At 37.3% G+C, this 16706-nt stretch overlaps 1 protein-coding gene across 1 annotated transcript in view; it reads left to right on the top strand.

The window, feature by feature from the left end:
• Nucleotides 1-11465, top strand: part of GPR50 (G protein-coupled receptor 50) — a 131208-nt gene extending 119743 nt beyond the window's left edge. The window contains exon 2 of the mRNA XM_075184259.1: nt 10466-11465. Within this exon, the coding sequence (XP_075040360.1) occupies nt 10466-11331 (866 nt within the window). The 3' untranslated portion in view covers nt 11332-11465. The remainder of the gene's footprint in view (nt 1-10465) is intronic.
• The last annotated feature ends 5241 nt before the right edge of the window (nt 11466-16706 follow it).

Below are 16706 nucleotides of genomic sequence, written 5' to 3' on the forward strand. Positions count from 1 at the left end.
ACCTGTCCATTACACCAAAAAAAGTTTACGAAAACACACACAATCAATTTTGAAATATATATATATATTATTTTTTTTTTTTAAAAAAAGACTTCACGCTGCTCAAACCTTGTTCATCGCCTTACCAGTATCTTCTTGCTTGTTTCTTGATGTGCCATAGTCCAAATGAAAACAAAAAAATCTACCTGAAAAATATCCATAAAAATATTATTTGCTCTGGGAATCGGTACTAAATGATTTATGCTGGAACTCCCTGGAGCTACCATGCTCCAGTATTTCCAGATAGTGGCTGCTTGCATTTGGTGTGAAATTATAAAAAGGAAGTAAAGTCCAATGGGGGAATCTAGTCTTACAGGGATAAGGTAGTAATTTATAGCTTTGTATTACTAGTGTCTGATAAGGGTGAAGTTGAGTATATGCAATATAATATGACTGATCTCTGATTATTTAGTGGTAAAAAGTTCAGTATATTTATATTGCAGTAAGTCATTTTGTATCATGACACACGATCCAACACAATAAAGTCTGCTCATCCTGCAGATACATTTTTTCTTGGCTGATGATTGGGTATTTCCCATTTTAACATGACAGTCTTGCCTAGGTATATTTTGTTACTTTTTAGGATTGTGGATTTATAGTTGTACACAGTGAAGATGTAGTGCCCCAATGATCGGCCTCATCTGGCTATCTCAGCCTTTGGTCCCACTGAAGGGGCCACGAACTGTAAGTAAAAGTGAGCGTTATGTACAGTTCTTTGAGGAAGCCTCGGTTACCCTATTGATCATTTAAAATGGGCGAGTCAATTCAGCCAATTCCTGAATTCACCGAAAATGTATCAAACATTTTACACTAAATCAGTGGTGACCAGAGGTAAACAGAGCTCCTTGGAACAACGCTGCTCTACTATTATTTCTTTTTCAGGAACCTGGTCTAGCAGAGAAGACTGGACCAACTATCCCTGACCCTGATAAAATTCAGTGCTTCTCATGATGTCATAGGACTGACAGTGTTTAAAATTAAATAATTTAAAAAGAAAGCATGCCTCCCTCCTCATCTCTTCATCCACCCCAAGGGTTTTCCTTGCTGGCCAGTGAAGGGGAGTCCAAGGAACTTACAGTTTTAATAGTTGGGACCAGTCGGCTCTAACGAATCGTGTCGGGATCATTTATATGGGTATTCTTCATGTAAAAAATATTTTATTTTTTTTCACAAAGTAGTGTACAAGGGGTTGGGAGTCAGGAGATTGCCACTTCAGGGGGGCCATTCTTGTTATTACCCCTACCTTAGTACATATCAAGGATTGCTTTTTCTTTCTAGCTTCCATGCTGTGTTTCTTCAATATAATTATATCATCAGTTGTTTATTTTTGATGCCTTGGGATACGACACATCTCTGCTGTCTGCAGTGAATAAAATTATATTTGGAGAGATATTTTGTGTTGAATCTTAGGCCAATCTCAGGGCAGTGAAAAGATATAGCTCTGAATAATGGTATTAAAACAAAGCTAAAAAGCCTTGGAGGTAACAAGAAAGGAAAAACAATGTGATTATTAAAAGTTGTAAGAGGTCATGTACAAAATAATACATTCAATTCACCTCAAGGTCATATTCCTCTTTATTTTTGTGTCTGAAATCCTGCCGAGGTGCACTAATGCAACCACACGTATTTATTTTACTTTTAAGTGACTCAAAAACACTTGAGATATTGGGATACAAGGTACCGTATAAACATTTGTATTAAAGTCACCTCTTAGAAATGGCATGAATGTTACAGTATCTAATGCTAATTAGTTCTTTAGTGTTCTCACTTGTCTTTTCTGAAAGATGAACCTTTACCTTTAAATTTTAAAGGTGAATGGTAATATTGGACTGTGAACTTTAACCTCGAATGACCTTCACACTGTCAATGGTATTTTGGTACTTGGTACTTCACCCTTGTGTCTCTGTCTGTCTACCCTTCCCTTTAGATTGTACGCTCCTTCGAGCAGGGCTTCTCTCCTCCTATTTCCACCACTTTTAACTTTGCTCAGCAGCTACTCAGTCCACCTCCTCTTGGACCTTCTGCCCCCCTGACTCCTCTCGCTTCTCTCTGTTCCTCTCAGTGGCTCTTAACCTGCCATCCGCGCCCACCCTTTTGGGCTCAGGTTACCAGCTTGTACTGATTATCCCTCACCCTCACCCTTTCTCTCTAGCTGTGCTTTGAGCTCCCGAAGTTATAGTGCTTACTGTTAATTGTACTGTGCTGTTTCACCTTGTACTGTGCTATTGTTTGTCCTTGTACTGCGCTACAGACACTTTGTGGTGCCCTAGAAATAAAAAATAATTATAATAATAATAATAATAATAATAATTTTGCATGTATTGTATTTTGTATTACTGAAATCTGGCTTGGTTCTTATATTTAATGACTACTACACTGCTTTTTATATTTTAAAGTAAGTTGTATCATAATAAAAAGAGAGGTGACCTTTACAATAGTAAAGAGAAAACAAATCATTTGGTAATTAGAGAAGATTCCCTTCTGTTTTTTCTGTTTGTTTGATGATTTGAAGAAAAAAAAAGCTTTTTAACAAACCATTGTGTTGTTTTTTTACGTGTGGTTTTGTTTCACGACAGTGGTTGCATTGTAATTGGATGCTGATCAAATTGTTTCTTACAGCTGGCTAGGCAATAGTACAGACATTGTAAAACTTATTTTTTTTTTGCCTTTTGTCATTTAAGTTATAGTCAGCCATGTGTAAAAATATCGGACCCATCTTTTTAGACTTCAAATTCAGTGAGACAATAATCTTTAGAACTAGAAATGCCCAAAATTTATATTGTTTTGACAGAAACTTTTTATTTATTGATTTTTCAAATATCATGACAAAGTAGTAAACAATGGTAATCACATGTAACAATACTGAATGTATAAGTGCATCATTTATATGCAACATTAGCACATTAGAACAGATAAGGGCAACAAGGGACCTAATGGTTGGATCTGGTCACATGGTTATAGAAAACAAGGGCACCCATAACGGTTCTGTAGCCATTGTCCCCAGATAAATTAGAGCTACATAGATTGACCTTACTCAAAAGGCACCAATAATTATATTTGACAGTCATGTTGGGGTGGATCACTACTGTCAGAGACAGGTCAGAGGGTTACCATATAGGATCTGTGTGCAATCTCATCCATTTCCATATGCACTGGAGCAGAATATAACATGCTATAGCTAAAATCTTGGCCCAAAGGCATGGCCAGCACTTGGGAACCTTTAGGGACATTCCAATGGAGGTAGTATAGAACTCATCAGTGCCCTTCCTTCATTGGCCCAAAGCTGAATAGCTATCAGTCACCAAAAAGGCATTATTTGGGAACTTTATTTTGTTCTGATGTATATTCAGTCACTTTATTGTTTTTTTTTAAAGGATCCTTCCTCAAAATCAACAACATTCATCAAAATAAGGTGTATCGTCATCATCATCATTTACTTACACTAGTATGTGAGGCCAGTAAAACAAAATTGCACTTTCCTGAGGGTTAATTCCTGTTTTCAGAGCAGAAATGCCATGTAGACCAAATCCATATTTTAGGATTTAACTGAATATTCAGTAAAATTCTGGCAAATGGCAAACCTGAACCCCAATATACATCTTAGAATTGATTATAAAATTGTATTTGTGATTTTAGCTTCTTCAATGGATAAATCTGTGCCCTGCCTATTAAAGTATTAAATGAATCAGAATTTGGATTTCGACAAACCAAAATCTTGCAAAAATATTATAATAATTAGATAAGATCATTTTACCGTTTCTTGTTGAAAGTTACTTATAAAACAGTATGTGAGAGATTCAATGATGTGATATATGGCAGTATGCTAGGCAATTTCTAGCACTCAGTGTTGCTGTAAATGTAAATAGTGCAAAATGGCCTTTGATTTTATTGCTGATGGATAAGATCTGCAGACAATTGAGGACAATTGGTTGTATTATAATGCATCAGGGGCACATTTCACTTCCAATACAAGCAATGAGCTCATGCACACACATTTGACTTCACACATGTCAATGGAAGTCATCGACTAAACTGAAGCCATATGTGTATCTACAGCAATGGGTTCTGTACAAAACATATGGGGGCATTTCTGAAAAATAGAGCAAAGGAAATTTGGCATTGCCCATATCAATCAATCAATTAGCTTCTGTCATATTTGTACAGCAGTCTAGAAAATGAAAGCAGAATATTGACTGGTCACTATGGAAAAAAAACACCTTTTTATTTTTTCTCCATTTTTTATAAATGTCCCCATAGTTATGTAAAAAATAATATTTAAATATACTGGGCCTGATTGATTAAAGAATGCAAGGGATCGCAATTTGCGCTTTTTTTAATTGGTCAGGAGTCGCATGCACGTGCTCCCGTAATCAAGTACATCTGAAGAAATGTTTCCAGTTGAATATGGGTATTAGTAGGTTTTGCCTATATGGCACTTGCCATATGCAGAAGAACACAACATGCTGCAGGATAGACACAATTCATATGTGCAATATAAAGTCCCATCAGAATGGACATAAAATATACTTGTACGGTTGATCTTAATTGCAAACAAATGTTCTGACAGGAATATGTGACTGTCATTACTGTCAGTGTCCACATTCATTTGCCGTGTTGCTGCAAGTGATACAGCTAAAAACCACGTACTTGAGAGATGCCCAGAGCTTCTGTTGGACAAATGTGCATGCACTCATCCTCAGCACGCCCCTACTGTACATTGCCTATGTCCCATTTAATCCCCTGTTCTGCCCTCTAAATTTGTGTTCGAAGATGAATTGCATGCCCTTGAATTCACTGGTGTAGTGTTTTTCTGAGCATGCGTACAGAAATTTTAAGCAAAAAACGGCATGCAACAGCAGGAGCAAACACAGGATTTGTAGAGAGGGGGTTTCCACATCATGCCACCAGTGGGCGTGACCAGCATGCATGGAGGCGTAGCTATGCTTTTAGACAGTGCTTGGCTGCTCTCCAACTCTTCCTATCCCCATATATGCATGGGCAATGCTGCGTGGACTACTGTTAGGTGCATGCAGCTCTCCCTTTTCAAGCAGAGCCGTGTGAAGCGGGGGTAGCATCCAGCCACCTCAATTATACAGTGCCTCAGGCTTGGAGGGGGTTTTCCAGGCACTAGGAACCCCCCCCCCCCCTCGGTTTGCTTATGAACAGGACTTATTGGGCATGATTCATTAAGGAACATATCTCCTTAAAATTAATTACTTTTAAATTTAAATGATAATGTTAGATTTAATCTTTATTCAGGGTATTGATTAGGGCAATACAATACAATTCTGTGCCTGAATGAAAACAGACATGAAATTTTTATAAATATAATGTTCTATAGCTCATATCCACATGCTCTTCTATCAAAATCTCTATTTCTCCTATGTTGAAGGCTTCCTTAGTGACTGTACTGAATGCACCTTTTCTAGTTCTGTGGTTAGGTTATGAAGACCTGCTCTGGTAGCAGTAATTGGGCACAGTGTGTCATATGTCTATCAGTAGAGCTAAAATTATCCCTAGAGGTTTTTATTTATAGTTACTATCATGAAAAGCAATTATATCTTTGTAATGAGTCAAATCATTATAATGTCATTTCTGAATATCTGCACAGAAACTTTATTTATGTCGAGAAAATGTCATCTTGCCTATTTCTGATCAAGGAAAAAAATGATGATGCCCATTAATGTGAAAGTTGAACACAACCTCCCAGCTCAAATAAAAGAAACCAGTTTTGAAGGGGTGTAGTACGAGTTATTGGTGCTGTACACACCGACACTGTTTACTCCTACATAATTATTCTGATACTGAACAGAGCGACATAGAAAAAATAACTACTTACCAGTAAAAATACACAAAGGAAATCCGATGAGAGGACATCGCAACACTTCCAAATGACATCAGTTGCGTACGCCACTTTGTTTTTTTAAAGCGGCAACGCACGGACTATGGTTATATTAATTTTGTTCCTAACCCTAACTCCTAACCCTAACCCTAATCCTGACCCTAACTCCTAACCCTAACCCCTAACCCTAACCCCTAACGTAAAAGTAAATACTTACCTGGGTCCGTGTGTTGCCACTTTAAAAGCCGAAATTTCCAAGTGGTGCACGCAACTGACGGCAGTTGGAAGTGTCGCAATGTCCTGTCATCGGATTTCCTCTGTGTCTCTTTACTGGTAAGTAGTAATTTTTTCTACGTCACTCTGTTCATTATTGGAATAATTATGTAGGAGTTTACAGCACCGATAACTTGATTACCACTGTTCTGAAGTACTTGTTTTTCGGCAAGAACTGGAAAAAAGATTACTTTGAATTGGAGAGACTGCAGGAAGACCTCAGTTGTATTTATATGTACTTACACTAGAGGAAAGACATGCTGAGGTTTATGATCACTTCATTCACATATATTTATGGAAATTCTCTGAATACCTCTTCAACATGATGTTTACCGAAGACTGAGTGTCCCACTATGGTTGAAAGACAAGAGATTTTATCTACGGCTGCAAAATTTGAATTTGCAGGAATCGACCTGATTGACACCCGGCAACAGCTAGTAGATGTGCCAGCCAAAATATCAAGATTGGCCATAGAGAGGAGCATGGATTATGGGCAGCTCTGAGTGGTGTGATTAATATTACCTCTCCTTGTGCCAGTTTTGGTGGCTTGTATGGTTATTGATATTATGGTTGTTAAATGTTGTTCCTTAAAGAGGCAGCTTTATGCAAATAATAATAAATTGGTACCATGGATATGTAACATGAATCAAAGATAATTCATTGTCTCTAAGTTTAAAGGCCACTGCTAAATAAAGGAAATATGATTTTCACTGGTTGACCCAAAATCTCTGGGCAATTGATCCAGCATACCAGAATAGTAAAGCTAAGTCAGATTGTGCTGCTGATTTTAGCAGGTGTGTCCTATTCACTCTAGTAATATGATTGATTGACTTCTTGCTATGTGTTGAATATACAGCAAGATTATATTATACATTTTTTTTTTACTTTTATGATAATAAAAATGAATGGGTGTGTTTTTCAGAATAGTTGTTATAACATTATTTGCCAAAACAGGAATCAATGTTGGGCCAACTTTTGTAGTCAGCGATCCCTGCCAGGTCTGCCACCAGAAATTTCCGGGTCCCAGCACAAATGTAACAAGCAGTGCCATCCTCCTTCCTTCTCTCACACTACCCCTATTTTTAAACTACTCTCTACCCAACATTTTCCCCCATTTTTATCTCAAGCCATCTTCCCTTCTCTCCAGCTACACCTCTCCCTTTGTTCTATCTAACCACTGCAGTGATTAACTTACTTCTCTGCTTCTTCTTGCTGGCTCCATTTACGTCTTCCCCATTGAAAGCGCTCTGACATCATTAGTTACGTGACACCAGTGATGCTGCAGGGAATAGCTTCTTTGCCTTTTTTGTTGGTCTCCGTCCAGGTACCAGACACCTCTCTCTCTAAGATGCGTACCTGGGGGGCTGAGACTGGAGCAAATGCCGGCAGCCACGTTGCCCTCCAAATCTTGGAAGTGGAGGTGAATGTGCAGGTCTCACCCACCCCTCCCATCTCAGGAGCAGCTGCTGCCTAGAAAGGGAGCCCAGCACGTCCCTTAATTCACTGTGGAGTCCCCCTCCCTTACAAAATCTGTTTGTGCCCAGGATGGTCGGGCCCTACACTGCCATTGGTCCCCATATTGCTGTACCCTCTGTATCCCTCTGTTGGGGGTCCTGGTCCCTGCATATAAGGGAGTTCAGCATAGGTTATAATTACTATCTTGCCCTCAGGCACACGATGTTAAGCTTATCAGGTATAAAAATAAATCAGAGACCTCTGATTCCTGGTCAGTAGATCAGTGCTGGATAGCTTGTAAGGCATAAACATGCCCACCTGTAATTTGTTACATTCACTTCTGTGATTACAGTGTTATGACACTCAGTTTCCTAATCTACAAATCTGAAATATTTGACATCATTAGGATAAAGAGCAATCTACTTTATCCCAATGGTGCAATCCCATTATGTGCAGCTATACCATGCATTTCCTTAGCAGTGCCAGGAGCCTGTCTTTTTGTGGGTCATATCAGACAATCTAGTTTTTAGCACCCTCTAAAGACACTTAATTTGCCCTCCAAGACCAAAGCTCAATTTGTGCCTGAACACGACAAAACAGTGCCTGACACTCATTGCCTGCAGCCCCGAAACCTACGAGATAGAGTAATTTTATATTCTCTCTTGTAGCTGGAGCATTGATTCCAAACCATAAAGCACCTTGGAGAAAATATTTCTCTCTATGAAAGTTGGCAGAAATCCCACATGATGAGTACAACCCAACAAGACAATAGACTGCAGCTGGGCGATCCAATAAGTTATCTGGCCAAAGCAGATGTATTCAAGTAAATTGCTTTGTACATTATACAGGCTGGAATTATTTTTCTTAGTAACTTGTAGTGATTTGTTAAAAATTGTTTAAAAAAACAAAAAAAAAACGACTTGCTTGCATTCCGCTTTGAAAAAATGCTTTATTTAAATAAACATGACCAGCCACCCACCCTGAGATGGTGATAGTGATAGGAGGATGGTGGAAGGATATGTACTTCCTCGGTCCTTCTAGGTGTATGCTGGCAGAATCTATTCACTGGCAGGGCTATAGCCAGTAGTAGACCTGAATATATCGGGAAAGCCATGTCTCCAGTAATAGGGCTTTTCTCCATACAATAAAAAGGCCAGTAAATGTGGTTACAAATTATTGAAATATACTTTTCCTGCCTGTCTTACAAAAGTCTAATTTTCACTGAAATAAATACAGCAGTAGCTATATATAATTTGAATATACTTTGCTCTTATACAACCTGAATGTTTTCTGTTTAGCAAATCTCAAAAATGCCATTTACCATTGTAAAACTGTAATACACCTTGAAATTATGTGACGATAATATACTTGAACGAAAGCAATTTATTACAACCCTCTCAATTGTGATGTTATATACATTGTGTCAAAAAAGACAAATGTATTATAGGAGTGATATCTTTATTGGCTAACCCCCCAAAATTATTATCATATTTGCTAGCTTTCACAGCGCAGAGGCCCCTTCATCAGGCAAGTTTACAAATTAATGACTGAAAAAAATACATTGTTACATCGTACATCATTAGGAGGTTATCGTTATGGATAGAAGAGCAAAAGTCATACGAGTTCAGAGGTCTGCACTCTGCTGTGGGGTGTGAAGTGTGTCCATGTAGTGGGTCATAAATCCAGCTGTTAGATTGAGTCCTTAAGTCAATGATTGAAATGTTCTTATAAGCTTGAATTCCCATATCTCCCCCCCCCCTGGTCATTTTTAAAAAGACCTTTCAGTATTAGGACTTTTAAATCTGTCATACTGTGTCCTGGTCCAGAGAAGTGTTTACCCACTGGGGTGTCCAGAGTCTTCTTTATTGTGTGTCTGTGTAAATTCATCCTGGATTGCAGTTTCTGCTTGGTCTCTCCAATGTAAATTCCCTCAGGGCACCTTGTACACTGTATCATGTACACCACATTAGAGGATGTACATGAGAATGTGTCAGTGATTTTAGAGTCCAGTTGTGTGTTTGGTATGTGGACTGTGTTTGTTGGTAGGACATGGGTGCAGGTTTTGCATTTTTTTTGTTTTTGCAAGGGAAGTTGGCTGTCTCTAATGGTGATGGGAGGCAATTGCAAGATTCACAGATGCATACATCTTCAACCCATAAATACATTTGTGGTGGCCAGGACAGCAACAATAATGGACTGAAATTTATTGATGGAAACCAAAAATAAATCAATGTTGGCCATTTGATTTTACATTTATCCAGACTTTCAAAAGTCTTTGTTCATTAAAATAATTATTACAATTAATGTTGGTGTGGTTCATATTGCTTTTAGTTATTTTTAATCTTTTTTTACTTAAAGTGTGAACTAAATTTTTTTAGTCAAATAAAAACAACAGTAAGGTGGTTCAAATTGTTTTAATATCATTTATTTTAATTATTGTAGAAAATTGTCTGTCTTATGAAAGTCTCTTTTTTTACTCAAATAGATATTGCAGTAGCTGGGGTTGAAATTATTCTAATACACTTTATTCCAATTGTGCCCAAAAATTGTTTTCTTTATAAATGCATCTTTTTCACTCAAATAAATATTGCAGTTGGTTTGGTTAAAATTATTTTTATTATAATTAATATACTCACTATAATCAAAATTTACTTTTAAACTAGGGGCCTGATTCATTAAGGATCTTAACTTAAGAAACTTCTTATTTAAGTCTCCTGGACAAAACCATGTTACAATGCAAGGGTTGCAAATTAGAATTCTGTTTTGCACATAAGTTAAATACTGACTGTTTTTTGCTTTAATCTGTTTGATTAAAATGTATGCTCTAATAACTATGCTTGTTCTTTCTATTTCTAGGCAATATCTTTGTTGTCAGTTTATCTGTTGCAGATCTAGTGGTGGCGGTATACCCGTATCCAGTTATCCTAATAGCTATTTTCCATAATGGATGGACACTTGGAAATATCCATTGCCAAATCAGTGGTTTTCTGATGGGATTAAGTGTCATTGGTTCTGTCTTCAACATAACAGCCATAGCCATTAACAGATATTGCTACATCTGCCACAGCCTGCGGTACGACAAGCTCTATAACCAGAAAAGCACATTTTGTTACCTTTGTCTAACTTGGATACTGACTGTTATTGCAATTGTGCCAAACTTTTTTGTTGGATCTCTACAATATGACCCTCGGATTTTCTCATGCACTTTTGCCCAAACTGTCAGCTCTTCATACACAATAACAGTGGTTGTGGTGCATTTTATAGTCCCTTTGGCTGTGGTTTCATTCTGTTACTTGAGAATATGGATACTGGTTATTCAAGTCAAGCACAGGGTAAGACATGATTTTAAGCAGAAGTTGACACCAACAGACCTCCGGAACTTTTTGACTATGTTTGTTGTGTTTGTTCTATTTGCTGTCTGCTGGGGACCATTAAACTTCATTGGTCTTGCTGTAGCCATTAATCCTTTTCAAGTGGCTCCGAAGATCCCAAAATGGCTATTTGTGTTGAGCTATTTCATGGCCTACTTTAACAGTTGCCTCAATGCTGTAATCTATGGTCTTCTTAATCAAAACTTCCGCAAGGAGTACAAGAGAATATTGATGTCCTTGTGGACTCCAAGGCTCCTTTTTAATGACTCGTCAAAAGGTGGAACTGAGGGAGCTAAAAGCAAGCCGTCTCCAGCTGCTACCAATAACAATCAGGCAGACATATGTGTGTAAACACATTGGACAGCCATTTTGTATGCAGTTAAGCTCATTACTCAAAATTATTTTAAACAACATTTTCACAATGTGCCTGTTTTCATGCATTTGTCCTAATGCTAAAGGAACAATATAATATCTAATACACATGACACCACACTGGTCTTAATTGAATAAGCAATCAAAACCCTTTCACTTTCTATATTTTTGTATAGACCAATTCTGAACATTGTTTTAAATAACTATGGTTGCTAACTTTTAAGAGGAAGGATTACTTTTTTTTTTATTAATTTATGTGTGAAAAGACCCAATCCAAGCTAGGAAATGGTGGATATTTCCTTGGTTTTTATGCTCACTCTTCTTGGGATTAAGTTGAGGATGTTTTGAATTTTCCAGTTATCACTTTTGCCTCTAGTGTTTTACTGAGGTTGGAGGCTGTTTGCATTCAGTAAATGCTTTAATACCATGCACCTCTGCATATTAGCCAAGTCAGCCCTCCCTGCAATTTCTAGAAAATGTAACATTTGGGGGTAAATGTATCAAGCTGAGAGTTTTCCAGTGGGTTTGAAAAGTGGAGATGTTGCCTAGAGCAACCAATCAGATTCTATCTATCATTTTATAAAATGTACTAAATAAATGATAGCTAGAATCTGATTGGTTTTTCAAACCCACCGGAAAACTCTCAGCTTGATACATTTACCCATTGGGGTAGCTGGCAACGAGTCTGTTTTTTATTTTTATTTTTTTTATTTTTTTTAGCTTCTACACATGTAACAGAAATTGAGATGCAGCGTTGAGGAATTTCCATTTATATTTATGGATTTGCTCCATAGCTGTTTTTGAACTACATTTACCACTCTGCATATTCTGGGTAATGGCAAACGGGAATTATGATTTAACAATAGCTAGAAAGCCACAGGACACATAAGCCTTAGCAATATGAACAATGAGATAAATACATTCAGATCGATTATTGTATGGCCATATCTCTGTAAAATGATCCATTTTACTTTGGTTCCTTTAAAAAAACCATGCAGAATGTTTCAGCCCCATTTAGTGGGGAAATGTGGCCCAATGGTACACGCAGTGGTGGAAGTGGGGGTGTACATGGTGGTATGCCATACCGCCACTTCGCCAACTTCCTTCATTGTAAAACTATGAAATTCTATTCACTTACATTTACATTACATTTTTCATATCACCACTTCTTAATTTCCACTTCAACCACTAGTTACACAACATTCTATGGGGGGTATTCAATTGTTAGCGTTAACTGGAAAAAACGAGCGCTCAAAAAATCTTAGCGTTAATACGGTAATTACTCGCGAAATTTCAGCTCGCAGCCCCTTGAGCGGCGAGCTGAAATTCCGCGAGTAAACTACCCTATTAACGCTTTTCGAGCGCAATATTACCGTATAAACGGTAATATTTTTTGAGGGCTCGTTTTTTCCCGTTAATGCTAATAATTGAATACCCCCCTATGGGGCATATTCAATTGTCCGCGGGATTGCCGAAAATCCCACGGTCCGCGCAGGATTACCGTAATAACGGTAATCCTGCGTGGAAAAAACGTTAATACGGTAATTTACTCGCTGGATTTCAGCTCGCAGCTCAGGGAGCTGCGAGCTGAAATCCAGCGAGAGATTACCGTATTAACGGTAATAGTTTTTCCGCGCTCGAACCCGCTGACAATTAAATACCTCCCTATATGTGCAAGTCATGATTAAACAGAGATTTTAATCCTATTTTCACACACCTCTGACAGCTCTTCTTAGTTTTTTTTCCATCTAAGCACAATCATTACAGAGTTAGTAAGTTTGATTAATTAATTTGTACATCATCAGATCTAGGTTTTAAAAATGACTTGATGGGATATTTGAAAAATGGATAGTTATTCAATCTTCGTACTCCCAAATTTTCAAACATTTTGAGTTAAAAAAAAATAATAATTATATTTTGTGCACCTAAAAGACATCTAATGATGATTTATCCTGTCGGTGGGGTGGCAAATATGACGTCTTCCTAACTGCTTGTCCTTAATAAGTTCTTAGATTCAGTGGTAATCGGTATCCCATTGCTTGGGATACCGAAAACCACTATTCCTATAAAAAATACCTGAATAGTTAAAAAACGACATGATGAAAATATACACTTACCTTCACAGTGACGGCGTTGATTTCCTCTCAGGTATGACTCTGGTATGCGACGGCTGGTAATTCCGAAGATGCTGCATGCCGGCGCTGGATTGTGATGTCACCGAACACATTTAAAGACGCGTGCTAATCATAGCGTTAGGGTTAGGGGTAGGGTTAAGGTTAGCGTGCGCTCCAAACGTCTGATACTTACCTGATTTCACAATCCAGCGCCGGCATGCAGCATCTTCAGAATTACCAGCTGTTGCATACCAGACTCTATGTAAATCAACGCTGTGTATATTTTAACTATCCGTTTTTTTTGTAGAATAGTGGTTGTCGGTATTCCGAGCATCAGGATACTGTACCCCACCCCTTAGATTACAGTGAGCTTAGCTGAAGCAGAAATGTTTCATTTTGGAACCAACATCAAAAACACTACTGAAATTCAGCTTTAAACCTGTCTTGATCAAACACTTGCCATAAAGGAGTGGTAAATTTATTGTATAACAGATATGATATGTAAGTGGTATCTGGTGGAAAAGCTAATGGAAGGGAATAAAAAACAACAATAAAAAAGAACAGCAATAAGCTTGACAGGGTTTGTTACACATTCTATGTTGTATTGCTATGTTAAATGAGTGAATCCAATCCGTGGAATTGTGAGTGATATTTGTAAAATGCTACTACAGCTTTGTGAATAAATTAAGTGTGATGGAGTATTCACGTATCCTAGGGCCCAATACAGAATTTTTAACGGGGACCTTTAACATTTTTTTTTACAAATTTTGGCAAGGTATTCTGTGTAATATAATGGGCAGACTTGGTGGAGCAATTGGTTCTTTCCTGCTGTGAAATTGTATTATTACATTTGCCCAATGCTCTCCCTCACAACACCACCCTAAATGGTGACACAGGTTCATTTCTGCTATGTACCATATGCTAATCAGATCTAACTGTAAATGGTTACGGAACTGTATTATTTAGTTCAGCAATACAAAGGCTTTCAAAGATATTTAGGTCCACTAGGTCTACTTGAAAATTACAATGCCATATTTTATGGTTAATATGATGAAACTAAAATTGAAAAGTCAAGTCAATTCAGCTTACAACCCTTTAGGCTAGATTTACTAAGCTGCGGGTTTGAAAAGTGGGGATGTTGCCTATAGCAACCAATCAGATTCTAGCTTTCATATATGTAGTACCTTCTACAAAATGACAGCTAGAATCTGATTGGTTGCTATGGGCAACATCCCCACTTTTTCAAACTTGCAGCTTAGTAAATCTAGCCCTTTATCTTGATTCAGTATGTCAGGTAATGATGCTCCCAAGTAATTTGAATTACCTGCCTCTGTTATAACACATTTTTTTAGACTGAGGAGCTCCTAATGGGGACTGTTGACCACAGTGTTTCTTCCAAAAAAATAAAGTTTTACAGACACACCAAAATGTAACTTTTTGCAGTCAATTGTTTATTGGCATTAAGGGGAATCACAATAAATTATACATATTTGTGGTTTTTTATGCTTTGCAGTATTAGTAGCAAACATTGAAGTAGATAATGGAAGCTTAAAAAAAGAATCCTGCATGCAATAAAAAGAACATGTACATCGTTAATGGAATTTACTTTATAGAAATGGAGCGAATTATTATCACTCAAACATATAAGTATTTCTTTTGTGACATCTTACACTCTATGAATTATAATGTTATTCTGCACTTTACATTAATTGTACATTTATGGATGAATGAAATTAAGTGGAAGCTGCGATATTACTGGCATGGTCAAGATACAACGAGGCAGCATAATCCACTGTCACCAAATTATCACTGAAAATGGTACAATTCTGGTATCTGCAAGACATGGGAGTACCTTTGTTGTTCAAGGCTAGAAAAACAAGTTGCGTGTATGAACATATATATATATATATATATATATATATATATATATATATAGGTGTATTTGACATCTCAATCATCCTGCATTAGGTTGAGAAGAAACCTACATCCCTACTTTGTGCTGTTGGGTGTCTCTACACCTTCTACTATCTAATTATCAGTTTGTGACTTCCTGCTTGCTTTCATTCCTATCCTCACATCATAATACTGCCCTTGTCGCCTACAGCTCTGACCTCACGACAAGTCATGAAATCAGCACATTATGCTCTTGAATATTCTGTGCTGCTGTCAGCATTCTGTTAATCTGAGATACAGTATGTTCTATCCCTGACCATTTCAACATTGGGGATACACAGATGAGCAGCAGATGACAGCAAAAAAGATACCCTGAATACATTACAAAACATAATGATGATGGTAATGATAATCATGTGTTAAAGAGAGTAAACAGCCAGGTTTTGACTTTTAATATGGTGTCTATGTATGCAAAGATGGCAACCGTCAGTTATGCACATGACCATGTTATTCTGTAGGCTAAATTAACACACTGAACACACAGAAGCAACATATTTGTGCGAGCCTTATTAATACATGTGCAAATTGTAGCTGACCAGACAGCTTTGAAAGCATATCCTTCATGTGTAGTGGTAACAGAGCTTTATGAGAAAGGAGGTGGTAGTATTAACATAGATTTTCCATAGGAAGTTATTTGCTTAATGTGCATGTGTATGTTGCACAGGTATGCACGAAGAAGCCATGTAAGTAATAGATTAAAACTGACACACAAGCAGGGCCACTTTTAGACAGAAGTAAACTCTGGGTAAAATACTTAGAAGGTAACATATAGCTGTTTCCTTAAAGTAAAATGTATTAAGTTTCCTCAAGAGTTATTTAATAAACTATTTTTGAATACATTATCTGTATAAATAGCTGTGAAATATATCCTTATTTTTGTCAGTAAATGACAATACCAGACAATCTCAGCTGTTCATTCACTATGTTTGAACAATACATACAGCTTCTCTGCTTCTCTGCAGTTGTGTGTATGTTTTATATGATGACATAGCTCCTTAGTGACTTCTAATACCATTATATTTCACAGTAGGGGGTACATTATCTAATATATCTTTACATTTCCATTGGTACAAATTATGGTATACAGGGGGTTCATACACAGTAATAATTTTAAAATATATAGGAGATCTTATGGTCACATCAGTTAAGCAACTTGTATTCTTAAGAAAGGAGACTCTCTTTTTTGAAAGAAGTGATCCCTTGTATTCCTAGGGAACCAGTTGGCTGAGGCAGTATCTCTCACATTCCTGGAAAATACAACAGACAGGGTGTAGCATCTCTTTTAAC

The sequence above is a fragment of the Mixophyes fleayi genome, chromosome 9, assembly GCF_038048845.1.
Source record: "Mixophyes fleayi isolate aMixFle1 chromosome 9, aMixFle1.hap1, whole genome shotgun sequence".
Lineage (NCBI taxonomy): Eukaryota > Metazoa > Chordata > Amphibia > Anura > Limnodynastidae > Mixophyes > Mixophyes fleayi.